Below are 27,378 nucleotides of genomic sequence, written 5' to 3'. Positions count from 1 at the left end.
TTATTGTTGAGACCCATGTGACTATATTTCTATAACTGGAGAGGAGAAACCATTGCCCTTTGGGCACGTCTTGCCTCTTCTTGCCTCTAGTGTAGCAGGTGGAACAGTTGGGAAAGGCCGACCATCAAGGAGACTTCTCCATGCTTCTCCTTCCTCCCTGACCCCATGACCCCCAGTGCAGCCAAAATGCAGCTGTAGCAACTATCGTGAAAACCGAGTCCAGGACTGTGTAGACTCTGACTTCCTGGTGGTACTCTGCCTTCGGGATCCTGCATCAAGCCAAGAAAGCTGGGAAACCCAGTTATACAAGCAGGGTTAGGTCTGTGGCCATGAAATAATATATTCTCAGCTGGAGATGTAGCTCAGTTGGTAGAGTATGTGACTAGCATGCACAAAGCCCTTGGTTTGATACCCAGCACTTGGGAAGTGGAGGCACAAAGATTAGAAGTTCAAGGTCATCGTTGGCTATATAGTGGGTTTGAGGCCAGTCTGAACTAAATGACACTCTGTTTCAAATCTATCTTTTTGTCTCACTGTGTGCTCCCGAGTGGCCTGGAACTCCCAATGTAGACCTGGATGACCTTGAACTCACAGAAATCCACCTGCCTTTGCCTCCCAAATGCTGGCCCTATTTCCAAAAACTGAAAAACAGCCAGGCTTGATGGTGCATGCCTTTGATCCCAACACTCAAAGGGTAGAGGCGAGTGAGTTCAAGGCCAACCTAGTCTACATAGGGAGTTCCAGGCCAGCCAGGTATACAAAGTAAGAGCCTGTTTCAAACAAAACCAAACCCGAATAAATTCCCCAGAACCCCCTAAGACACATGGACTCAGGGCCCTCACCTTATGGTCTTCAGAAACCGGGACTTTCGGGGAAGCTGGGTTTCACATCATGTGGTAGGAATCCACATTCCCCTAACCCTATCTGTCTCTCTTCCCCTGAAGCACGTCAAGGATATCATCCTGCAATCTAACCCACTGCTGGAGGCCTTCGGGAACGCCAAGACTGTACGCAACAACAACTCCAGCCGATTTGTAAGTGTCTCCTCAGCTCTTGCTCCTGATTCCAGTCCTGGAAGCACTTCTCCTTATTGAAGAAACTGGCTTTTCAAGCTCTCATTTATCTTCTTAAGCAGTGTGCCCTTTGACAGAAGTTATTTTTGAACCTTGGATGCAAACAAGATAATTTCAAAAATGATTCGCCTCTTGACTTGCCTAAGGAAAAGATGCTGGCAGTGCTGGTCCTGGGAGACTTGTGCTGGTTCCCTGGAGAAAAAGAAACCTTCTTTCCCAAAGAAATGGCAGAGAAAACCTTGGATAACAGCCTGCTTGCCGGGACTTCGCTCCTTGGAGCTTGGTCTATAGACTCTAAAGGGCTATAGACTCTTGGGCTGAGGAGACACCTCGGGGAGATTTCCCCTCTGCGCCTCTGCCTGCCCAGCTTTGAATTTTCTTCATGTATATTCATGGGATATCAGCATCTAAGACAGACTGGCCCTGGGGCCTAACTGACCTTTGTACCCAAGGTTACGACAGGGTCACCCCTTGCTGCACTGCAGATCCCTTTCCAAAAGTTTCAGACTGGGAGTCTCCTGGGGGGAGAGTATATTGGAATATGAACATTACAAAAGCCACATTTACAAACAACAAATACCCAGTAGGCTTGGCTTCTATAGATTTAGCATCTTATTTCAACCCTAGTGCCTGTCTGGCACTCAGGCCAGGAGCCATCTGTGAGGCTAACACCTGGCTGTTTCAAGACAATTGTGGGACTTTTAAAGAAAAACAATTTAGATTTTACTTAAAAATTTTTATTTACTTTAAAAGAATTTTATTTTAAAATATTTAAAAAAAAAAAAAAAAACATTTGTGACAGAGCCTCATGCAGCCCAGTCTGGCCTCAAACTCCCCATGTAGGATGACCTTGAACAATTCATCCTCCTGCCTCTGCCTCCCAAGTGCTAGGATTACAAATGCGCACACCATACTGATTTCAGCCCTAGCTCTGAAAGGAAGTTTCTATTTCCAAGAGAAATCTTACTGTGTTCTCAGGGGGGCCACTGTCAAGTTCACTGATGGGTTGTGTCTATGAGGCAGACTTCACATTCATCCCTGTCCAAAATTACTGAATTTATTTTATTTTATTTTATTTTATTTTATTTTTTATCACTCCTGTTCTTCAGTTCAGTACTTGGGTTAAGAAAGAAGCCATAAATGAGTTTTTCACTTGACCTTTTCCTCCTAATTGTTATTCTAATCCTGTCTTGAAAAAATAGACTTGACCAAATTTAACCCTTTAGTTACCCACCCACACCTGTCTTCCTTAGAGAGCAGAAAAAATAATTGTCATTACTTTCCTTGATTTTTTGTGTTATAAACTGTTCTTCATTCTTAGATGATAACTAATCTTTATAAATAGCAAGGGCCCAGCATTTATAATCATATATCCCTAATAGAAAGAGAGGTAAAGTGTAGACCTCTCTCTCTGTTTTTTCCTCCCTCTCCCTCACCTCTCTGCCATATCTGATAGCATCAAAAGATATTCTCACTAATTATTTGGGAAATGTAGGTTTTAAACCATATGCTATTTTCTATCTTTAAGATAGGCACAAACATTACAAAGACTGGTGGTAATAGAGAAAAGATGCTCTTGGTTGAAGACTGACACAATCTTACAAACTCTGCTGAGTGGGAACTCAGGTCCTTGTGCATACTCTGCCATTGGACAACTCCATCAGCCTGGGCTATTACCATTAATCTATTAAAACTTAAAATACTCATTATCTAGGCTGACAAGGTATCTCAGTGGGTAAAGGCATCTGCTACCAAGCCTGACAGCCTGAGTTCAAACCCTAGGATCCCACATGGTAGGAGAAAGCCAACTCATGCAAGTTTTCCTCTGACCTCCACATGTACTAGTACAGGGTCCATGGGGAAACATACCAAGTACTTCTTTATCCTTAATAAGTTTGTTTTCTTTCTTTTATTTAGTTTTTTTTATTTATTATTTTATGTGTATGAGTATTATGCCTGCATGCATGCAAGTATACCCATGTGACGCAGTCCCCACAGAGGTCAGAAGAGGATATCAGATCCCCTGGAACTGGAGTTAGGCATGGTTATTAGCTGCCATGTGGGTGCTGGGATTCTAACCTGGGTCTTCTGCAAAAGCAGCCAGTGCTCTTAACTGCTGTGCCATCTCTCCAGCCCCTCTAGTTTGTTTTCTGTTGCTGTGATAAAACACTGACCAAATGCAAAGGGAAGGAAGGGTTTCTTTAATCTTACAGCTCTCAGTCCCTCTTTGAAGGAAGTCGAGGTAGGAACTCAAGGCAGAAACTGAAGCAGAGACCATGGAGCTAGCTTACTGGTTGGCTCGCTCCTGGCTTGCTTAGCCACCCTTCTTAGACAGCCCAGGATCACCTGCCCAGGGGTGGCACCTCCCACAGTTGGCTGGGCCCTCCTACAGCAACCAGCAATCAAGAAAATGCCCCACAGACAACCCCTCAGGCCCATCTGATGGAGGAAATTCCTCAGCTCAAGGTCCCTCTTCCCAGGTGTCTCTGTGTCACGTTGACAAAAACCAACCAGCACAGAGAACTTCCTGCTCTTCCAGAGGACCGGAATTTGATTCCTAGTACCCATATCAGGTGGCTCAAAGCTGCCTGTAACTCAAGCTCTAGGGGACCCAACACTCTTCTCTGGTCTCCACTCACGCACACAAACCCACACACAGATACACATAATTTTTTAAAAATAAAAATCTTTTTTAAAGTTTTTTTTTTTCTTAATTTTCTCTCCTGACCCAAAGGTGCATGATTTCTTTTTTTTTTTTTTTTTTTTTTTTTTTTTTTTTTTTTTGAGGACCAGAGGGAAATTAAGTTCTAGTGAGAAAAAAAGACATCTCAAGGTTAACCATTTAGATACCTTTTGCTCCAGCTTTTTGTCTTTCCCCCATTAGCAGTGATATCAAATGAAGAATTAATAAGCAACAGACCCACAAGAAGTTGGAGAAAATTTTATTCATAATGACTGGGTTTTTTTTTTTTTTTTTTTTGGATCGGCATCTTGGGTGCTCCAGATGAGGAAGGATGAATTGGATTGGTGGGTGAAGCCTACCAGAGGAAGAATGTGCTTCTTCTGATAGAGGCCAGCACAGTTCCGTACTATCAGACTGAGGGTGCCGTGTGGTTTTCTGCCCCATCCTTCAAAGATATAATATCTCCTTATTTAGTCTGACTGGGGCAAGTGGTTCTCTCTCTGAATATGAAATTGTGACTGGAAAGCTCTGGCTATTGTTTGATACGAAAAAATAAGGAAGTCTAGATCCGAATTGGGGATAATCCAGAATGTGTCTTCCATGAACAAATTTCCTTGAATTATACCCTGTATTCAAAGTCTGTTTGGAGCACTGTGTTTTTGTTTACAAAGCATTAAAGGAAATTCCTAACTTTCTTACAGGGAAAATACTTTGAAATCCAGTTCAGTCCAGGTGGGGAGCCAGATGGTGGAAAGATCTCCAACTTCCTTCTGGAAAAGTCCAGGGTGGTGATGAGGAACCCTGGAGAGAGAAGCTTTCACATCTTCTACCAGGTTTTCCTATGCTGTTTTTTTTTTTTTTCTTTCTTAATTTCCTATTTCTTTTTTGTATAAAAAAAAGGTGGGGGGGGGGGATGAAGATAGGAGATGGCTCAGTGGGTTAAGGTATTTGCTGCTTAAGCATGAGGACCTTAATTCAATTCCCAGGAACCACCCTTTCAAGTTGTCCTCTGATCTCCAAGTGCGCAGTGGCACATGTGCACCTCCACGTGCACACACAAAATAGATTAGTAAATGGAATTTAAAAAGTTGTTAGAATTCTTTTTCTCTCAGCCCTCAAGTTTAGGCAGTAGTCACTCAAACAAGCCCAGAAAGATGCCTTCACAGTACATGCAAGTAGGTGCACAGATGAGGCATGAGACTATCTCCTTCCTCCAGGAGAATTAAGTTCTAATTAGAGTCACAAGACAAAATTCCACAAAAGTTAAATAACTCCAAAACTGTTGATAGAACTTCAAAGCAAAATAGGAGTATTTGTTTGATTCTTTGCCAAATAGGAATTCACCTGGGAGGAGTTGGAGAGATGGTAGGGGAGATTAACTGAGGATAGAGCACTCTGGGCAGAGAGAGAAGGAAGAGGTAACGGGGTGGGGATCAGATGCAGTAACAAAAGCTATTCTGAACAGAGGCCTCAGCTAGCATGCAGGGCATACACCTCTAGCAGGTGGGTGAAAGAGTGGCAGTAGGCTTGGGATCCTTAATGCCAGCTCACAGCGTTCCTACGTGGACCCTCAGAAAGCAAGGAGAGTCTGGGGCCAGAGCAGAGGTGCTTTTAAGTTATGTTTTAGGCTTCGGCGGTAATTCAGTTCAGCTGTTGTTGTGTTCAGTACTGGAGATTGAGCCTGTGGCCTCCCATGTGCCAGGCACACACTCTCCCACTGAGAACTATCCCCAGCTCTCCTTTTGTTTTTTCTTTCTTTCTGAAACAGAGTCTGACTAAGTTACTAGGCTAGCCTTGAACTCACTTGGCAGCCCAGGCATGTCTTGAACTCGTGATCCTTCAGCCTCGGCCTCTTGAGTAGCTGGGATTCACAGGCCTGTATGATTAGACCTGGACAATTCAACTATTTGAAAACATGTAGAAATATAATGCCATGTTGAAAATTGTGATGTTCGGGTTTACTTAGTGATATTTTCATATTAGGAACCTACATTAGCATTTTCTTGAAAAAGCACCTGGAAATGGTTTCCTCTGGTTGTGTTTTCAGTCTGAAGATCACTGGATTAGGAAGAAGTTAATCTGTGGAAGTAGTAGCTCTCAGTCAACTTTTCCATTACAGACATCTTCAGTGATGGCTAGTCATTCTTTTAGTTGGTATCTATTTGTTGAAAAAGTACAGGAATGACCAAAAACTTCCAGCATATCAGTGGTATTTATAATTATATTTATCTAAATACCATGTGCAGATGGATGGGAAGTAGCTGTGCAGGTCACAGGAATTTGTTAGTATTGAGCATTGGACAGAAAGACACCATGCATAAGGAGGTATCTCACCTCCTTCCAGGGACCCCCTACCTGCAGGTCAGAAACCACCAGAATAGAGGCTGGGAACTGATGGGCTCAAAGATTCAAGAGTCTCACACATAAGTAAAGGCTGAAGCGATGGAACAGATAAGATCCCATGTGGGTGAGTGTGGAGAGAAAAATGGTGGCCACCCAGGACCTGTAGAATACATGTGTAGGATAAGGGGGCCTGGAGGGGTCAGTGCAGGAAGCAACAGGATCAAATACTCTAAGCTCTTTACAAGAGGGAGTGGGTCAGGAGTCTCTGGACCAAGAACATCCTGCTGGATTGAGCCATTGAAAAGAAAGCCAGGAAAGCAATTTTGCCAAAACAGTGAGAGGAGAAGCCAGAGTATGTGACTAAATCATGGTGAGGAAGTAGATACTGTGGCTTGAAGAAGTTCAGTGTCAAGGAAAAGCTTTTTTTTATTTTTCTATTTTTTTATTTTACATGTATGAGTGTATTGCCTGCATGTAAGTGAGCGCAAGCATGTCGTGCAGTGCCACAGAGGTCAAAAGAGGGCTTCAGATTCCCCTGAAACTGGAGTTAAGGACGGTTTGTAGCCGCCATGTGGGTGCTGGGAATCGAACCCAGGTCCTCTGCAAGAGCAGTCAGTGCGCTTAACCACAGAGCCATCTCTCCAGCCCAAGGAAAGGCTTTTGATGAGTGCTAAGAGCAGCATAGGAGCTAGAAGAGTTGAAGACATGGGTGTTTGAAGATGTGAGTGAGAGGGGCTATGTGGTCTGACAGGAGACAAGTATTTTCTACAAAAAAAGGAAAAAGGAACAGGCTGTACAAAACAACTTTTCAGGGGCTGGGGATGTGGTTCAGGTGGTAGAGTGCTTGCCTAGCATGCACACAGCCCTGGTTTCAGTCTCAACACCAAATAAACAGGGTGTAGTGGTGTAATTCCAGCACGTGGGATTGGAAGGGAGAAGATCAGAAGTTCATGGTCATCCTTGACTACACAGGGAGTTGGAGGCTTCAGTCTTGAGGGGGAAAAATGGGAGGGGGAGGGAGGGAGGAAAGAGGGGGAGGGAGGAAGAAAGGAAGGAGGGAAGGAGGGAGGGAAGGAAGGAAGAAGTTTTAGCGAAGAAAAGAAGGGAAGCTTGATGTCACATCATGACCTAGAACTTCTCAGGAACACACAGGTGACAAAGCTGGAGAAGTGTGGCTAGGGGCTGTTTTCTCAGAATGATCAGGTAGCCCATGGGCTTCTGAAGCTGGCTCCTGCTGGCTGCCTGCATCCCTTCCCACCTCTTCAGTGCTGGCTCTTTGGTGGTTTCAGAATTGTCCTAGTAGGAGTTTATATACCATGAATATCAGCAGATACTACAAATCGATTTCTTTTTTCCTCCCAAGAGTTGATTGGGGTCCCCCCTTTTTGTTGTTTATTTTAAATAGGTGGGTAATGAAAGCAGAGAAATGGAAACTTTTATTTAGTTGGTTAGCTAGTTATCTGTGTGTAGGTGTTTGTGCCAATGTGTACATGTAGAAGTCAGAGAATAACTTGCAAGAGTCGGTTCTATCCTTCCACCATATGGCATCCAGGGAATTGAACTCAGGTTGTCAGCTTGGCTGCAAACACCTTTACCTGCTGAGCCTTCTTGCTGGCCCCAGATAATTATTCATCCTTTTCCAGCATAGCAAAGGATGGCTCCCATTAAAAAGGCCTTACCACTCCTAAGGTTCATATCAGAGCTTGAGTAAAAAAGCCAAAGGATGGCTGTGACCAGGGAGACCCTGCCAAAAATTAAGAAATAAAAACCAAACCAAACCAATGGATGCTCAGTGGGTCAGGAGGCTACAAAATACCAGAGGCAGAACTTATGTCCATTTTGATATATAACATGGTAGAGCAAGAAGTGTGTAGACGATGGTTTTACTTTAAAAAGCCATAGGGTGGGGCTGGGAGACAGCTCAGTGATTAAGAGTGCTTGCTGCTCTTACAGAGGACCAGAGCTGAGTTCCCAACACCCACATGAGGTGGCTCACAACTAACTCCAGGTCCGCAGGATCCAGCACTCTCTTCTGGCCTCCAAGTTTACTGCACTCATGCGGAGAAACCCACACACAGGCACACATATACACATGCATACACATAAATAAAAATTAAAATGAAACAAATCTTTAAAAAGCAATAAGTGGTTTGGGCCAGAATTAAGTGGCCATTATCTATTTTGTATTGCATTCCACTTTTCCACTAGATCACAAGCATAGCACACAGTTTTTTCACTGACAAGAGTAAAGCCTCAGCTCTTGCAGGCCTTGTCAGTTAAGAATTGGAATTTGTGGGGCTGGAGAGATGGCTCAGTGGTTAAGAGCACTGACTGCTCTTGTGGAGGACCTGGGTTTGATTTCCAGCACCAACATGGCAGCTACAAACCGTCCTTAACTCCAGTTCCAGGGGAATCCGAAACCCTCTTCTGACCTCCTCGGCACTGCACGACATGGGTGCACTCACACACATGCAGGCAATACACCCAGCACCCACATGGTTGCTATAAACCATCCTTAACTCCAATTCCAGGGGAATCCGAAACCCTCTTCTGACCTCCTCGGCACTGCACGACATGGGTGCACTCACACACATGCAGGCAATACACTCATACACATAAAATAAAAATAATAAAATATTTAAAAAAAAAAAAGACTTGGAATTTGCAGGGGCCAATTTGGGACTGAGACAGCTATAGCCCAATATTCACCACCACCACCACCACCCCCGCCAGATGCTGGAGACTAGAACCACCAAGAATTTTAAAATTCGAGGGTAGAAAGTTCTCCCCACCTAGGAAACAGGAGATGACTGTGGGCACTTTATGAACCGCATCCCAACACATGCTGTGTTTTGTCACTGCAGCTCATTGAGGGGGCCTCTCCAGAGCAGAAGCAAAGCCTGGGCATCACCAGCATGGATTATTATTACTACCTGAGCCTCTCGGGGTCCTACAAGGTTGATGACATTGATGACAAGCGGGAGTTCCAGGAAACCCTGGTAAGTGTGAGTACAGGGTAGGCAGCCTCTGCTGTCCTGCCCAGACAGTGAAGGTCAGCAAAGCAAGCAGCAACATGACCTGCTCCCTCATGCCACCGTAAGCGCTCCTTATTATAAAACCTGTGTTCAGCACCTTGGGATGACCATGTGCCCAATTGTGCCTGAGGACCACTTAATTATTTGAGATGAGTTAAAAGGTGATATACAGGCAAAGACAATTCAGGCTATGCATTTAGTGTGCTTGTTTGCTGAACAGTGGACACTTGGCAAGCTGTTCCTTAGGAAGGTCAGAAAAAGCCCAAGTGTGGGCTTAATTGAACATAGAAAGTTTTGGGGACTGGAGAGATGTCTCTGAGGTTAAGAATACTTGCTGCTCTTGCAGAGGACCAGAGTTCCGTTCTTAGCACCCTGTCAGGTAGCTCATAACCACCTGTAACTCCAGCTTCAGTGGATCCATTATCCTCTTCTGGCCTCTGCAGACACTCCACTTACTTGCACATACCTTCCCACAGACACAAGCAAATGCAGATAAATAAACTTAAGCTTGGTGTGGCAGCGCATGCCTTTAATCCCAGCACTTGGGAAGCAGAGGCAGGTGGATCTCTGTGAGATCAAGCCCAGCCTAGTCTATGTAGTAATATATTATTTGGAACATTTTTAGATTTTGTTGGTTTTTGTTGTTGCTGCTTTCCATCCTCTTGATCTCTTTTTTGTTTTCAAAGACTTTTTTTTGTCTCCTCTGTGTTTTATGGTCAGAAGATAGTCCTTGTCACATCATGTGCATGTTACAGTCTAAATTATAAAACTAGTTAGATTTTTGAGGGTTTGCAACCTGGAGGAAATGATTTAAATGATTCAGTCTAGAACTTTCTAGAGGTAGACCATCCATCCATTTAGCCTTCGAGGACCGAATCAACACTGCCCTTTGAGTCAGCTATAAGCCCAAGTCTGCCCCACCCACCGACTTAGAGCTGAGAGGAGACTCAGAATGAACAGCAGAGGGTCCATCTGAGGGGAGCCGCTGCATTGCTCAAAAGTGACAGGATGTTAAAACAGACAGGTCCTGGGCCACAAGACCTCATGGCCTTAAAAGAACAGCGAGAAGCGTGCTCAGCAGTTAAGAGCACCAGCTGCTCTTGCAGAAGACCTGAGTTTGGTTCCCAGCACCCACGTGATGGCTAACAACCATCTGTAACTCCAATTCCAGGGGATCCAACACCCTCTTCTGACCGCTGCAGGCACTGCTTGACACAGGTGCACTTACACATAGGCACTACACTCATACACATTAATAAAAATAATAAATAAATTTTTAAAAAGGATTAGAGAGAAGAACTGCAGATGAAGGGCCCACAAACTGCTCCAGCAAATAGTTTTCCCAGGACTCAGAGATCTCTAACTCAAACATTTTAATTTAATGATCTCAGAAATTGGACTTTTTAGTGGTCTGTAGGTATTCTGGAGTCTGAAAGATGGCTTCGCAAATACTTTTCTCCCTCCTGTCCCACAAAGGGAGTGATCTTTTGAGACCTCTTGGGGTTGCTAGAAGAAGGATGGTAGTACCCTTGGAGGGGGAGCTTTGGGCAACCAGAGCACACTGTACCAGGACAAGTTTGTGTCTAGCCTATGCTCTGAGTGTCTCTCTTCCTGGAGTTCTCCAGCTGTGTTCCTAGAGAACCCACCGTTTTGAAAGACAGAGCTGTCCCTCCATCAAGACTGTTAAGAATCTGTGAGGGATGGGAAGATGGCTTGCTGCACAAACATGAAGCTCTGAGTTTGATCACCAGAACCCCAAGTTTTAAAAAGCCCTGGCGGCAGCACACAGCTGTAATCCAAGCACTGGGGAGGCAGAGACAGGAGGACCTCTGAGCCTTGTTGACTGTCTAATCCAAATCAGCAAACTCCAGGTTCAGTAAGAGATCTCGTCGCAAAAAAAAAAAGGTGGAAATCACTTGCTATATGGATTTCTTTCTGGCCTCCACATGTAAGTGCACCTGCACACAACACACACATAAACATACATACATTGGTCAGTGATCACATTGGTTGATAGAAGTTTTGTCATTGTAGGATAAAAGACACACGGCTGTTGCCAAGAGTGGCAGCATGCGCCTTTAATCCCAGGCCTTGAGAGGCAGAGGCAGGTGGATCTCTGTGAGATCAAGACCACCTGGTCCACAATGTGACTTCCAGGTGTGCGGGGACTAGGGAGAACCTCACAAAAAGCCAAAGGGGGTGGAGGCGGTGACACGACACGATGACACATACTGTAACTGTACAATCAGCTTGTCTAGGTAACACCTCTCTCCTCTTCCAGCACGCCATGAATGTGATTGGGATCTTCGCAGAAGAACAGACACTAGTGTTGCAGATTGTGGCAGGAATTCTCCATGTGGGAAACATCAGCTTCAAAGAAGTGGGCAACTATGCGGCGGTGGAGAGTGAGGAGTGTGCGTAGCTTTACCATGGGGCTGTGGAATGAGGGAAGCGGGTGGTTGGCTCTGATGACACATCACCCACACCTTTGCTTGGCTTGAATAGAAAGTAGGTACATTGGGAAGAAGTGAGAAATCTCTGACTTGCAGAACCAAATGGCCTGAGGAGAAATTAGACCCCTTCTATGTACCTGTCCTTTCCTCCCCTCCCTCATGTGCCTCTCCCCTTCTTGATGGTCTCCTCTGTCCTCCTCCTCCTCCTCTCCTTGCCCCTTCTCTCTCCCTCTTTCCCCCCTTCTCCCCTCTTTCTCTTCCTTTGTGGTCTCCTCCTCCCCCTGTTCCCCACCTGAATATTCCACACCGTAAATGATTAATGAAATTATTTCTATTCATTACTAACCTTGGAGAACTCTGACAGAATTTTATATCTAGGTTTGCGTCTGTCCGTCTGTTTTTTTCACATACACATGTGGTGTATATGTACCCAGAGTACAACTTACAGAAGTTGGTTCTCTCTTTCTACCATGAGGGTCCCAGCATGAGCCATCTCACCGACCCCACATCTAGTTTTAAAAATGAAGTGATGTCTTAATGAAGATTGGCATAAAGGCTTAGTAACTCAGATTAGTCACTTTAGGAAAATCTTTTTTGTGCCTGGCCTTTATGATTTACAGGCACCTAAAGGTCCCAGAGAGCAAGCGATAGAATATATGCAGATGTGGAATGCTCACAGGTTTATAGTTTGTCCTGTGGGTTGGATTAGATTAGATCTCTGGACTTTGACTATTGGCTTGACATCGGTTTCTGGTAATTCAATGATTGCATCTGTAACGTTCACATCCTTGAGGCCTGAATGGTCACTTTTACCCTGAGAGGAACTTGGGGATCCTACAGTAAGTGTCTCTGGTTCCGTGTGCCTGGGATCTACCACAAAATCCATGGCACATGACCCCAGCTGCTCAGGCACCAGCAGCTCTCCAGGCTCTCAGAGCCCACACCCTCTCTCACCACCCAGGAAGGCATTTCTTCCTTTCTCAGCATTCTTCAAGGATGATAAATTTAGATGCTTGGTAATAAATAGTATCCCACTCACTGCTGACAGTGCACTGGGGAGATTTCCATTCCAAATAAGGATCTTTTTTAAAAAACACTTTCTGTTTTCTTTCCTCATAAAAGAGGGAAGTTCTGCAAACTTCTGATATCTATCTTTATCTGATAAAGGAAAATTATATTTACCAACGAAAGGTCCAAAAAAAAACATAAAAACAAGAGTGTCTAGAAGCCTAGAAATGTTATCCAATCATAATGGTAACTCCATTTGTAGACTGTCTAGACTTTACCTTTGACTTTTAACACATGCACTGATGTGCCCAGCAGGGTTATGGATACTTACCCTTGTCCCACTGGCAGCTCTGATTTGACAGTGTCTATAGAAAGAGCCTGGGCTTTTCTTGCCCTCTGAGAAGTAAAACCCCTCACTGCCCCTTTGTGCTTGAGTATCAACTCAGGAGCCTTTCCCAGCAAGCATGCTCCTGGAAGGTCATCCAACGATGAGTGTACTGCTTAGAGAGGTCATCCAGAGTCAGCAAGCTCCCCTGACTAAAGTGAAAGCCCTGGACTTGGCAGCTGCTTATGAAATTCCCTGAGTAGAGGTCATGGAACATGGAGCTCAGAGAAGGCTGAGCTATAAGCTTATCAGAAATACATAACTTTCCCAATCATTTTCTTCTCTCTGTTCTGGATTTTGTTCATTTGGTCATCTATTAACATGGTTGAGTGAGTTCACAGTTTACCTCTTTGCTGTCAACTGGTTCTGCTCCCCTGCAGTCACCAGGGTTCCCAAGGTGAGTTGTAGAGTGACCACGCATCCATCTTTTTTCCTACTTTTAGACTATGGTGGAGCTTCTGACACCATGTTCTATAGTTGCTTATCTGTATAGCATCTCTGGGAGATTATTCTATATCAGCTCCTGTTTAACTGCATGGCATTCTGCGGCATAGCTGTACTTTGACTCACTTAACCGCCATCTGTTGTTAAGTATTAAGATGGTTTCTGGGGCTGGGGATGTAGCTCAGTTGCTTGCCTAGCATGCACAAGGCCTTGGGTTTGATCCCCAGCACAACATAAACCCAAAGTGGTAGTGCATCCGTGCACTCCCAGCACATGGGAGCAGAGTGAATAACCCGACTCCTCCCGTCTTTCTTATATCTGAGTGCATCTATGAAATAAACTTATTGAGGGAAGTTCTACAAAAGCTACCCATGCTTTTTAAAAAAGATTTACTTTTATTATCCTCTAATTATGTGTATGTGTGTTTGTCTGTATTTGGGTTTGTGCACATGAGGTGCCTGCAAAGGCCAAAGGTGTGAGATCTGGAGCTGGAGTTAGTTGTGAGCTACCCCCACAAAGGTGCTGGGCACTAAACTTGGGCCTCTGTAAAGCAGTGTTTGTTCTTACCTGTTGATTAATCTCTCTACCCTTGTCCATGCCTTTTATAATTAAAGACAGTAGCTTTTTTCTAGATATTGTGGAGGGGGTTAAAAATCCCTCTCAAACTGACTCACCAAAGCAAAGTGTTTATTTGACCTTAGACTAATTGGAGGTATAGAATTTCCTTTGTCAAACTTTCATGTTGCTGGGAAAGCCAATCAAGCCTTAACTGAGGCACTTAACTAACATACTTGTCAGTATCAATACAACAAATGAAGTTCTTTGGGTTATAACTGTTATTTGAAAGTTATTAAATACCAAATTAACTTAAGAACTCTATTGAAGGAAAAATACTACTTTAAAATCACTGGAGTTTAGTAGAAATGACACTGCTTTTTAAATTTTTTTAAATTTTTGATCCCATAATTGATTAGAAAACACAGAACCTCAACACCAAAAATTTATAAAGCATATTTATTTGGGCATTTCTCATGTAGCCCAGGCTTGGTCTCATGTAGCCCAGGCTGGGTCTCATGTAGCCCAGTTGGTCTGGAACTTGATACGTAGCCAAAGATAACCTTGAACTTTGGATTGTGCTGACATTACAGGCATTCACCATCACACCTTTATGCAGTGCTGGGGATGGAACAGGTCTTTGTGCATGCTAAGCAAACGCTCCACCAACTGAGCCACATCTCTAGCCCTGCCATTCGTTTTAACTGTGTAAAAAAGGAATTTTGCTTTGCCTCATCTTTTTGAGTTTTCTGTCCTCCCTATACTTTAATTTAAATGGAAAACCTAAATTGAACTTTGCTTAAATCTGTCTACATTAGTGAGAAGCGGTGTTATCAGGTTCTTCTTTTACATGACTGAATGACTCCACCAGTATTAAGCCAACCTTTTAAGACTGATCACTGCTCCTTCCCCCAGGCTTCCATGCTGTACCCTTAGCCTCCGCTGCTCTCACTATGCCCTCCTGGAAATTCACAACCTAGAGGAAGTCTGTCTAAGCAGAGCTATAATTTCAGCACCAGGGCAGCCACAGAAGAAAATACAAGGCCATAAAAGCTTGTGCTTGAAAAACATGACATGGATTTTGTCCAAACCAAGTACTGTATTTCCTCTCTAGTCTGCTTAGCTGTTTCCCTAAGCTCATGGCTCTGGTTCTTGACCAGATTCCATGCCTTGTTTCTGAAGAGCCTACAGCCCTTTGGATCCACCCTCCTCTGCAGGAGAACTGTGAGACACAGAGGGATGCTTGTGTCCTGGTCACTGCCTTCTGCCTGTTTTGTCTCAGAGGTTCTCATCTTAGCCCCTTTGTTTTGTTTTCTTAGCTAAGGCCATAACGATAGCAGCAGAAATCATGAATCGTTTACCAGACAATTCAACTCTGCCCTACTCTGGCATGGATAGGAGTCTGGAGAATCTTGTGTTTACATAACAGACAAATTGGGCTGACTATTCATTGTATAAAGCTGTGTGTGGTTCCTGTGAACAAATGAGAGAGGCCCTGGTGCATAGTCAATGCTATAAAATTTTTAATAGAGATCTCACTAGATAGCCCAGGAAGAATTTAACCTCAAAGTCCTCCTGCCTCAGTCCTATAAATAACTGAAATTACAGGTGTGCACTACAATGCTCACAGACTATAATTTGTGTGTGTGTGTACTTGTGTGTGTGTGTGTGTGTGTGTGTATTCCTGTGTATGCAGGTGCACATATGTGCATGTGGAGGCCAGAGGTCAACCTTGCGTGTTATTCCTCAAGAACCATCCACCTTGAGACAGGGTCTCTCACTGGGACCTGGGACTCACCAATTAGGCTTGGCTGGCTAGCCAACAATCCCCAGGGATACTCCTGTTTCTGCATCCCCAGCTCTGGGATTGTACCTGTGCACCACAACAGCTGACTTTTTTTATATGGGCTCTGGGGCTTGAACTTGGGTTCTCATGCTTGCACAGTAAGTACTTTCTACTTGCATCATCTCCCCATTCCTACTATACATAATGGATCGTAAGTCCCAGGACATCTAGTTAGGTATGTCCTCCCTAGTGCTGGCGGTAAAGGCCTTTATGTGTTAGATACTTAGTGAATGTCTCTTCACTGTGTCTAGTGTGATTCTTTTTTGCTCTTGTCCTTACTTTGAGCAAAAACAAGGACTTTTTTTGTTCAATGGAACAAAGTCCTTGCACATACCAACATTAGAACTAAAATCTAGGAGATGGTCATTGGTAAAGTCAATGCCTGGGAAATTGCCTCTGACCAAAATCAATGCTTTTATGAAGAGAAGCTCTCCACTGGTCAGAGCACCTGTGTAGACACTCTGATAAATGAGTTATACCTTGTTCTGGCTTTAGACTTTTTCTTCTTTCTTTCTTTTTTTTTTTCAACTTAATTTTATTTTATGTGTATGAGGGTTTGCCTGCATCTATGTCAGTACACCATGTGCATGCAATGTCCATGGAGATAAGAAGAGGGCATCAGATCCCCTGGACCTGGAGTTACAGATGGTTGTAAGCTGCCATGTGGGTATTGGGAACCAAACCCAGGTCCTCTGCAAGTATAGCTAGTGTTCTTAGCCACTGAGTCATCTCACCAGCCTTCCATTCATAAAATCTTAACACATTCTTATTATCAGAGAATTTTGGTAAAGCTTTATGCTGAAAAAGATTCCTTTCCAAATTCAGACTTTTCATTTGTATCACTAAAAGTCCTTCATTCATATTGGGACAAATCTGAATATTCTTTCATGCCCAAGAACGGTATTACTTATTCATATACTAACACTTTGACCAGAAATCAAGAGAATCCCATCTGCACCAGTAGCTCTCCTCTTGGGAAGTTCCAACTTTAAACTAGAGGAAACAAGAGTCTTCGTTTTTCTATCTGAAGATCCACAAACACCCTACTATGTGTTTTTAGGGCACTATGAGTGTACTCTGACATAAATAACATCAGTCTCCTCCCTTTTACATGGCTACCTCCAGAAATCTCCATGTGATATGTCTCTTTAAAAGCCTTCAAGGGTAGAGGTGCTGGATGCAGGTTCTGTTCTCAGCACCCACTTGGCAGCTCACAACTGTCTGTAACTCCAGTTCTAGGGGATCTGATGCCCTCTTCTGACCTCCAGTGGCAATGCACACATAGGTGCACTTATATACATGCAGGCAAAACACTTATACATGTAAAAAATTTTTTTAATTTTTAAAGCCTTCCAGGGCCTAGGGAGATGGTGCAGTTGGTAGGGTTTGCCATGTACACATGAGGACCTGAGTTTGATTCCCAGAACCCATGAAATCCCGTGGAAAACCCATGGAATCCCAGCACTAGAGAGGCAGAGACAGGAGGATCACTAGTGCTTGCTGGTCAACTAGTGTAGCCAAATTGTTGAACTCCAAGTTCAGTGAGAGACCCTTTCTTAAAAAAATAAGTTAGTGTGCTGGAGAGATGGCTCAGTGATTAAGAACACTGACTTTTCTTGCAGAAGACCCGGTTCAAATCCCAGCACCCACATAGCAGCTAACAACTGTCCTTAACTCTAGATCCAAGGGATCCAACAGCCTCTTCTGTCTTCCTCGGGCATTGCACGACATGGGTGCACTTACCTATATGCAGGCAATACACTCATACATATAAAATAAAAATAATAAAGTATTAAAAAAAAGAAAGTGATTGAAAAAGACACCTGACGTTAAGCTCTGGCCTCCATAGATGTACACACACACACACAAACATACACAAGCCTTCTGAGCACCTTTGGTTCCTGCCTTTCCATTCAAGCACACTATGTCCCCAATCCCAAGCACTGGAACCCATCCCAATCTTCAGCTGTAGTGGATCCTGGTCTATACACATAGACCACATCCCAACCATACCCCCTGCCTGCTCCTCTGTGCACATTCCTTTCTCTCCACAGCTGTACAAATCCTGTCTGTCCTTTTAGGTCACGTGCTGCTACTGCCTGTTCCTTGACTACCCCAGCAACCAGCATAAGCTTGCTGTTCCAAACTCTTCCAGAGCTTTATAGTTTGTATGGGTCACACATTCTGATTTTCAAGAGGGTTCTTTATTCGATAAACTATCTAGATTGCCTTCAAGATTTATTACTTATTTCACATCCTCTTTTTTTTATAATCCTGAACACTGTAAGTGCTTGGTCAGTAGGGGATTTGGATGGAATTACTAGCTCGGTGATAGCCAGTGTTTCAAGTTCCCTGCAAATGAGCTTGTGAAAACATTGCATCAAAGGAAGAAACAATATTCAAGGCCAAAGAAATGAGTGTGGATTGTGTTCCTTCTGGGATTCTTTGCTGCAAGCATGAAGAAACGTCCCTTTTAGGTACCTCACGGTGATCTCAATAGAGGGGACTGGCCTTCTTGGATCACTGATTCGTGTGATTGGAAGTCTCAGTAATCATAAGAATTGATTTACATGATAGAACAACTGTGGAAAACAAATGAGGGGGACATGTGTGGCATTGCTGATAAATCACCTTCGTTAGAATGGAAGCTTTAAGGGGGTTAACCGTGGTGCCCACTATCATCCACCCACATGCAGACATACACACAAGGGTCCTCCGAGTGCTTGGGAAATCAAGGTTACAATTGTGAAAGACAATCATGTTTTGTATTCGACAGTTTTGGCTTTTCCTGCATATCTGCTGGGCATAAACCAAGACCGGTTAAAAGAGAAGCTAACGAGCCGGCAGATGGACAGCAAGTGGGGGGGTAAATCAGAATCCATCCACGTGACCCTCAATGCAGAGCAGGCTTGCTACAGCAGGGATGCACTTGCCAAGGCCCTGCACGCCCGCCTCTTTGACTTCTTGGTGGATGTAAGTAAACACTGGTGGATGGTCAAAATGCCTCAAATTTAAGATTGGGAACAAACCAGCTAAGAGTTTGTTTCCCTGTTTCACCTCCTGCCTTTCCATCCCTTCCTCCTCTCTGCCCTTTTATCCTGTTGAGGTTGAATCCTAAATCCAGCTTCAAGAATTTCTCAGTGAGACAAATAGCTGAATCTAATATGGCAGCAGTTTCTTCCGCAAAAGATGCTTAATGAAAGCCGGACTAGTGACCAGAAGAGGAAGCCCATGGTCTCAGATCTTAATTTTTGAGCATAAAGGATTAGGAATGTTGAATTTGTGAATGATACAATTAATTTATAACTAATTAGTCCCAAAAATAATGGGATAAGTATCTGTTTTTCCTCAACATTTCTATGGGATGAGTATTTGAGATCAACTCAGCCTGGCAGTTCCGGCTCTAGCAGGGTTGAAGTTGTGATACTGACTTGAAGAACAGTTCTCTCTGGGCTGGCCTGAGGATGTGGTCCACAGCGGGAGGTCCTGGCTCCTACCTTCAGGGGCCTCTCTTTAGAGCAGGCAGAATGTCCTCACATTTGGCAGCTGATTTTCTCCAGAATGAGTGATCTAAGACAAGCACGTGAGCAACAGGCCACAAGACTTTTATGTCCTAATATCGGACTTAAGTATTGTTACTTTGACACATTCAGCCTGTTAGGAGGAAACCACCAAAAATATTCCATACTTAAGGGAAATCAGACTGCATCTTTGAAAGGAAGGGAGATCAAAGACTTTGGATATTCTCTCTCTCTCTCTCTCTCTCTCTCTCTCTCTCTCTCTCTCTCTACTTGGTTGGTTTTTGTTTTGTTTTGAGACAGTGTCTCTTGTAGCTTAGCCTGGCCTCCAACTCAATAAGCAGCCAAGGATGACCTTGAACTTCTGATCCTCCTGCCTCTACCTCCTGAGTGCTAGTATTATAGGTATGTGCCACCATGCCTAGTTTATGCAATGCTTGGAAATCAATTCCAGGCCTTCATGCATGCTAGACACGCACTCAACCAACTGAGCCACATGCCCAGCTTGACTTTGTATATATTTTAAATTAAAACAGACACATATATTTTGGACATAACATAAATCATGCTCACGTTTATGCATGCATAACTTTATTTACTGTATATATATATATATATATGTATACATATGTGTGTATGCATGTACATACCACAGCAATTGTATGGAAGTCAGAACACAGCTTGCAGGAGTCTATTCTCTCCTTCCACCACATGAGTCTTAGGGACCAAACTCAGCTCATCAGGCTTGGCAGTAAGTGCCTTTATGTGCTGAACCATCTCACTAGCCCTGCCTGTGTTATAAAGATATATGACTTAGATTCTGAAGTCTAGTCTTTCAGTAGTGTAAAGTCAGAGGTGCAAATTTACGGTAATCAATGTTGCCCCTAGTGCTAGAATAGTAACATACCACCAGGGACCAAACACTATCTAAATATTTTAGAAAAAAATTTTGAGTAATTCCTCCAACAACCCTGTAGCTTGCATATTGTGTCTGTTCTATAGATAAATTGAACAAGGAAACAAGAGGCTACTGGTGGCTGTTCTAAAAGGACCCATATTCCTTACTATTCTGTTCTTCTGCCTTTCATTCAAACTAGCAGAAAACCCTAGGCAGATTCTCCTGAAGACCCAACAGCAAGACCATGGGTCTGAGGAGTCCCTGCCTAAATCCAAGAAGTGCCTCCCACAGGTTGGGCAGAATCAGGGGTAAGTGGGCAGGTGTTGTGTGATTTGTGTAATTATTTATGGGGTCAGGTGTTTACCTTTTCCAGATCCCTCAGTTACTGAGAAGGGAGTCTCAGGCCAGAGTGCTGGTCAGTTGCCCAAGCTACAGAGCAAGAAAATGTCCAGAACACATCATAGAACCCACAGCTTTGTAATTCAGGGTACTGTGGCAAAAGTGGGTGATTGCCATGTAATTGACACTGACTTGACCTGGCATTAATTAGGCTTTTGCTATGTATGTGGTGCACTGGGCTAAGTGTTTTATATATATAAATGTCATTACTCATTAGCTCAGTCAAAGTATATCATTTTCTTTGGCCAGAAAACACACCAGTATGTCAAAACACAGGTGCTCACCAACTCCAGGAATGTCTTGTTTCCTTCTTTTTCTGCCTCTCCCCTCACCCCCATGTTACACCTGCCTTACTGTTTTTGAGTCTCTTCCATGGACTTGTGTGGCCTCATCTCTCAGTGACCAAGTGCACAGACTCCAACTTCACCCAGCTCCAGCTTAAACCCAGGCCTTGCCTCTTGCCCAGTGTGATCTTAGGCATCTGTCTGGAAAATGAGGCGTGATGATCTCACTGCCACCATGAGTCCTGTAATGAGTGACTCTCAGCAGAACCTGGCAAAGGTGAAGGTGAAACACGTGTTGTTGTGGCCACTGAGAAGGCTCAGTGGGTAAAGGCACATGCTGCCAAGCCCAATGACCTGAGTTCAATCTCTGGAACCTATACTGTGGAAAGAGCGAACCAACTCCCTCACATTGTCTCTGACTTACACATGAGAGCCGTGGGGCATACGCATGCGTGCACATACATATCCCATGAAAATAAATAAATGTTAAAAAAATTAATAAATTAATAGATAACTGTTGTTGAGGCTGGAGAGATGGCTCAGTCAATGAAATACTTGCTGAGTTAAGTCAAAAGTCAAGCATGGCGTGGCGGTTTACACCCGTAATCTGTCCTAGTTTGCTTTTCTGTTGCTGTGATAAACACCATGACCAAAAACAACTTGGGGAGGCAAGAGTTGATTTCAGCTTGCAGGTTACACTCCTTCATCAAGAAAAGCCAGGGTAGGAGCTCAAACAGGAATCTGGAGGCAGGAACTGCAGCAGAGACCTTGGAAGAATAATGCTTACTGACTCACTTTCTCTGACTTGCTCAGTTACCTGCCTTATACAGCCCAGGCCCACCCTGCCCAGGGATAGCACCACCCACAATGGGTTGGACCCTCCCACATCAGCTAGCAATTAAGAAAATGTCCCACAGACATGGCCACAGGTGAAGGAAGTCTTCTGTTGAGGTCCCCTCTTCCCAGGTGATTTTAGTTTGTGTCAAGTTGACAAAAGCTAAGTAGCACAAATCCCAGCTCTGGGGAGGCAGAGACAGGAGGATCCCTGAGACTTGCTGACCAGCCAGTCTAGCCAAAATGACAAGTTCAAGGCTTAGTGAGAAATTCTCAAAAAAAATAAGGTTAAGGGTTGGAGGGATGACTCCGGGTAAGAGCACTTGCTGTGAAAGCAAGAGGACCTAAGTTCAAAGCCCCAGCACCCACACAAAAGCCTCTCATGGCTGTTCATGCCTGTAACCTCAGAACTGGGGGAGAGACAGAAGGACCTGAGGGTATCACTGGCAAGACAGTGTAGCCGAAATGGTGAGCTTCCAGTCCAGTGAGAGACCCTGCCTCAAAAAAATAAGGTGAAGAGCAAGAGAGGAAAACACAATGGTTTCCTCTGGCCTCTGCATGGGCATACACACCTGTACACACACAAACATACAAATAACGATAAGGCAAACAATTGAAGAACACGCCTGACACTGACTTCTGGCTTCCACACATGTGCACATACACATGAATGTATACACACATGTTGATAATAGTTGCTGTTATCTGTGGACAGCTCACCTGCATACGCTGCTGGGGATTAGGACTTTGTCCTCTGCATCCATGGCACATTCTGTCCTGTGATTATTGAGCACTGCAGAGCTGGTGACAGCCAAGTGATAGTTGCAGGTTTTCTAACAGTGCAACCTCATGTGGAGTGGGATCTTACTTGGATCATCCAAGACGGATTTTTTTCCAGCTCTCAAAACTTCTCGAGGGAAGCTAACACGGAAGAGTGAACGGTTTTCATTATCATGCAAATAGTGTTCTTCCTGCTACGCTAGTGTTTTGGATCCCTCTGGTTTGAGGAATTATTTCACGGGGCACGGAGACCTTTTTAAAGTACTAGTCTGAGCCATCTCTCCAGCATGCTTTAAAGCTGCACAGCTTTAAAGCATGCTGTGTAGAGTTCCCTATCAGCATGCCTGTTTCCATATGAATGGAAGGAGCTATTTGCCCTGCGTTTGTTCTCTTCTAGTCCATCAACAAAGCCATGGAGAAGGACCATGAGGAATACAACATTGGAGTCCTGGACATCTATGGCTTTGAAATATTCCAGGTAAGGGCTGGGGAGATGGCTCAATGGGTGCAAGCTATTACTGCACAGGCATGAAGACCTGGGGTCAAATTCCCAGCAGCACTCATGTAAAAAGTTGGATGTGGCCAGTGCTTTGGTGTGGAGACAGGAGGATCACTGGAACTTGCTGACAATAAACTTAGCTCCAGATTCAGTGGGAAACCCTATCTCAGGCGTCTAAGGCAGAGAGTGATAGAGCAGGTCACCGAATGGCCCTCTCTGGCCTCTACATGCATAGCACAGGCACCTGTGTACACACACACACACACACACACACACACACACACACACACAAGAAAAAGAAAAAGAGAGAGAGAGAAGGAAGGAAGGAAGGATGGATGGAGCTGGAGAGATGGCCCAGCAGTTAAGAACTCTTGCTGCTCTTCCAGAGGACCCCAGTTCAGTTCCCAGAACCCACATCAGACCATACAACTGCCTGTGACTCCAGCTCCAGGGATCCAATGTCCTGTTCTGGCCTCTGCAGGCACCAGAACACACATGGCATTCCCATACAGACATATATACATGCATGTAAATTAAAGTATTTAAAAAAAAAAAAAAGGAAAAGAAAGGAAAAACAGATAGTCTCCAGATAAGATTGGTTTGAATCATCGCTTGGCTGGGAACAGGCTAAACTGCCTCTGGCCTGGTGACATGACTCCAGGCAGTGCAAGAGACATGAGCTCAGGCTCATCTTCGCCTTTATGAGTTCTTCATGTACCTTTACCAAATTAGTTTCTCCTAAATACAAACTGCATCTCCTATTGACGTAGCCAGCATTTCTGTTACAGCTTTTCCACACTGAGACATTTCAGTGCATCCCCAAGAAACGACTTTTAGATTATTTTGCAGAATGATTACAGGCAAGGACCTCTTTTTTTCCTTTTCCTCCAGAAAAATGGCTTTGAACAGTTCTGCATCAATTTTGTTAATGAAAAATTACAGCAGATTTTCATTGAGCTGACATTAAAAGCAGAACAGGTAAGCAGCCTTTCTTCCTTCATCCTGTCCTCCTCCTGGCCAGCTCTGATGGCCATAGACTCTCTTTTGATAGAGATTCTAGTTTCAGTCTTGTATTAGGAAGTGTGCCTAATAAAGTCAGCAGTAAAGCCATTTTCCATGTTGGTCATTGAATGTAAATACCATCTGCAGCGTTTTCTTTCTCCTTCAGCATGTGTTGCTATGAGGCTGGACTCAGTCTGCTTTTGCTACTCTGTCTCACTGACCAAGGGGACAATGGGACCCCTAGCTAGGCCCCTACTTGTCGGTGCATATTCTGTCTCCCAAACAAAGTACCTGGCTTTCTCAGATTTTCAACACTCCCCATCTTCCCTAAAAATGTGTATTTTCAGCAATGTTGCCATTTGACTTCTTTGAGTTTTATCTTGCTTACTGTTTTTTTTTTAAGTACAGTGCCAGTTCCATCTTATTCCTGGGGCCACCATAATACAGTACAAACTAGTGGTTTAAGGTAGCAGAAACTTCTTCTCTTGCAGTCTAAAAATCTAGCTTTGTGCCCCTTCAAAGGCTCAAGGGAGAATCCTCAGAATCCTAGGGTTCTTCCTTTTCTACATCCTGGCAATTCCTGGCCTTCTGTGACTGTGGTGGTATGACTCTAGTCTGTGCCTCATCTTTTTCTTTCCATACCCAACCTCCCTCTCCTTTCTCTCATTAAGACACAAGTCTTTGGATTTAGAGCTTACCCTGTGTCCAAGGTGATGTAATCATGAAATCCTTAACTAGTCATACCTGCAAATACCTTACTTCTAAAACTTTCATCCTGAGGCTCTGGGTGGACATGAAGTCTTGGGAGGTGATACACATATCCAAAGTTGTTTAAGAGCCATTTAGTTATGGCATCCTAGCCTTGCACCCTCGAAGAATGGCCAGAGCAAGACAGACAGAGGAGGGTGTGATAGCAACCCTCTGAGATGGGAGGAAGTAGACAGGTCATACAGACACTTTCTGAGACAAGACATAGTGAGTTTGAGAACACCCTGGCTACAAAAGAAGTTTGGACTACATAGTAAAACTTGGGAGAGAGGGAGGGAGGGAGGAAGGAGGGAGGGAGGGCAACAACTGCAACAGTAGAGGTAGAGAGATATGGTCAGGGATGTGAGATTCCATATGTATTTTGCTGAGTATAATCAACAAGATTGCTTAAAATAATTAGCAATGAGTTAAGCATCACCCAGCAGGATTCCTAGCTTTAGCTTGAAGAGCAGGGCCAGTGGCAAGGCTGCTACTGAAGGGTAAGATTACAAGGGTGTTGGCTGGAAATGTGAACTGCCATGCTCATAGAAGTGTGAGAAGTTTAGTACACACCAGCCTGGAGAGTCCCAGATGGAGACTGAAATCACTGATAGAAGGAGGGCTGAGAAAATAAGATGCTGAAATCAGAATCCTGAGACTCTCCATCACACATAAAGGTCTGGCAAGAAGAAAGGTCTAGCAAAGGAAGTCAACAAAGCAAAGCAAAAGAGGAAGACGGACAGCCAGGACAGGTGGTGTTCGTCACATTAAAGGAGTCACTGTATGACTGCAAAGCCTTCTGTGAAGTGCTTAGACACCAGCCTCTGCTACTGTCCTATGTCAAAAGCAACAATTATTATTATTATTATTATTATTATTATTATTATTGGAAATTGGACTTAATAGGCTTAACAATATTTGTCATTTTTGTTAGAACCCAATTTTAGGGTTGGGGATGTAGCTCAGTTAGAATGTTTGCCTAGCATTCATGAAGCCCTGGGTTCAATCCCCAGCACTATATAAAACCAGGTACATGCCTGAAATCCCAACACTCAGGAGGTAGAGCCAGGATGATCAGAAATTCAAAGTCATCTTTAGATATACAATGAACTCAAGGCCAGCCTGGGGCACGTGAGACCCCCATCTTAACAATTTTATGGTAGCAATTTTATATGGGTCAGACGAAACATAAATATTAAGTTATGAAATGTTCCTTTCATATTGATAACCCTCTGCTTATAGGAAAGCTTTCAGTGTTTGTGAAAGAGTGTTCAAGTTTTCTCTTTTTGTGGTGACTTATGTGAGCTTCTGATTTCCGTCATCCAGGAGGAATACGTTCAAGAGGGAATAAGATGGACTCCCATTGAGTACTTCAATAACAAAATCGTGTGTGACCTCATAGAGAACAAAGTGGTAAGCATTAGCTAGAGCATCTCCTCACTGGTCCCCCTTCAGTGAGCGCTCATGCTCTGCCTTGTCATTCCTCACAACTGGCAGGGTAATGACTCTGGCACAGGATGTTGGCAGTGACCTTGGCTTTGTGTCAGTGTGTATGTGTGAAAATTAAGTAATAGCATTCTATTGCCACAGTCAGTATGAATGTGTCCAAAATTCCAAGTTGCAAATGGAAGTTGTTGAGTTGATGACATAGTGTATGAAAAACCATAAAGTGGTTCACATTTTCAGTCCAATCACACAACCTCTAGGATGGAAACTTGAAAAATTATGCAAAAGAAAACCAATCTATGTGCACAGAATCTCTGTAGGACTGTTTAAAAACAAAAAACAAAAACATAAAATACTAAAAACATTCATAGACAACTCAGTCATCAGATAAACTAGAGTGTATCAGAACAGAGGAGTAATAAGTGTGAAGAAAATGTAGAGGAGCCGGTGGCATGGCTCAGCAGTTAAATGCATGTACTGTTCTTGCAGAGGACCCAAGTTTGGTTCCCAGCACCCACATAGGCAGCTCACAACTGCTTGTAACTTCAGGTCCAGGGCATCAGATGCCCTCTCTAGCTTCCGTGGGTACTTGCTCTCACATGCCCCCACCCATACACAGACACATGTACACAGACATAAATTTTAAAAAAAGAACATGTAAAGCAACAAGGAATATTTGCAAAATAGTGCTTTTTTAAAAAAAAATGAATATACAGCAGAAAGCTAGTGCATGTAGCTGTGGGTGGTGTCTGTGTAATGGGCTGAAGAGGACATTCAGAAATGAATAAGGTCAAAGGTGAAAAAACTGTTTCTTTGGAAAATGTTAAACAACAGTGCAGGCAGGAATGAGCAGACAGTGCCTAGGTACAACATCAAATAAAACTAGAGATTGCTGGGAAGATGGCTCCGTCAGTAAAATGCGCATGAGGGGCTGAGTTTGACCCCCAGAACCCACATAAAAACTGGACATAGTAGTGCATGCTGTAATCCTAGAGCAGGCAGGGGAGATAGCAGAATCCTAGGACTCATTGGCCAGCCAGTCTAGCTGAATCAGTGAGTTCTAGGCCAGTAAGAGACCCTGTCCTCCCCAGAAAAAGAGGAGGCTAGGTAGATGGCTCAGAGTGGGTAATGGTGCTTGCCACCAAG

General features: G+C 43.9%; 1 protein-coding gene across 1 annotated transcript in view; it reads left to right on the top strand.

Moving 5' to 3' along the window:
• The window catches only part of Myo1e (myosin IE), a 242,198-nt gene that overhangs the window by 140,901 nt on the left and 73,919 nt on the right, over positions 1-27,378 (top strand). The window contains exons 6-13 of the mRNA XM_008836873.3: positions 945-1,034; positions 4,458-4,589; positions 8,964-9,098; positions 11,416-11,548; positions 18,602-18,798; positions 22,936-23,016; positions 23,929-24,015; positions 26,113-26,199. Of these exons, the coding sequence (XP_008835095.1) occupies positions 945-1,034; positions 4,458-4,589; positions 8,964-9,098; positions 11,416-11,548; positions 18,602-18,798; positions 22,936-23,016; positions 23,929-24,015; positions 26,113-26,199 (942 nt within the window). The remainder of the gene's footprint in view (positions 1-944; positions 1,035-4,457; positions 4,590-8,963; positions 9,099-11,415; positions 11,549-18,601; positions 18,799-22,935; positions 23,017-23,928; positions 24,016-26,112; positions 26,200-27,378) is intronic.

This window comes from Nannospalax galili, unplaced genomic scaffold, assembly GCF_000622305.1.
Source record: "Nannospalax galili isolate Female #2095 unplaced genomic scaffold, S.galili_v1.0 scaffold117, whole genome shotgun sequence".
In the NCBI taxonomy this organism is placed as follows: domain Eukaryota; kingdom Metazoa; phylum Chordata; class Mammalia; order Rodentia; family Spalacidae; genus Nannospalax; species Nannospalax galili.
This window is presented reverse-complemented; position numbering and strand designations above follow the sequence as displayed.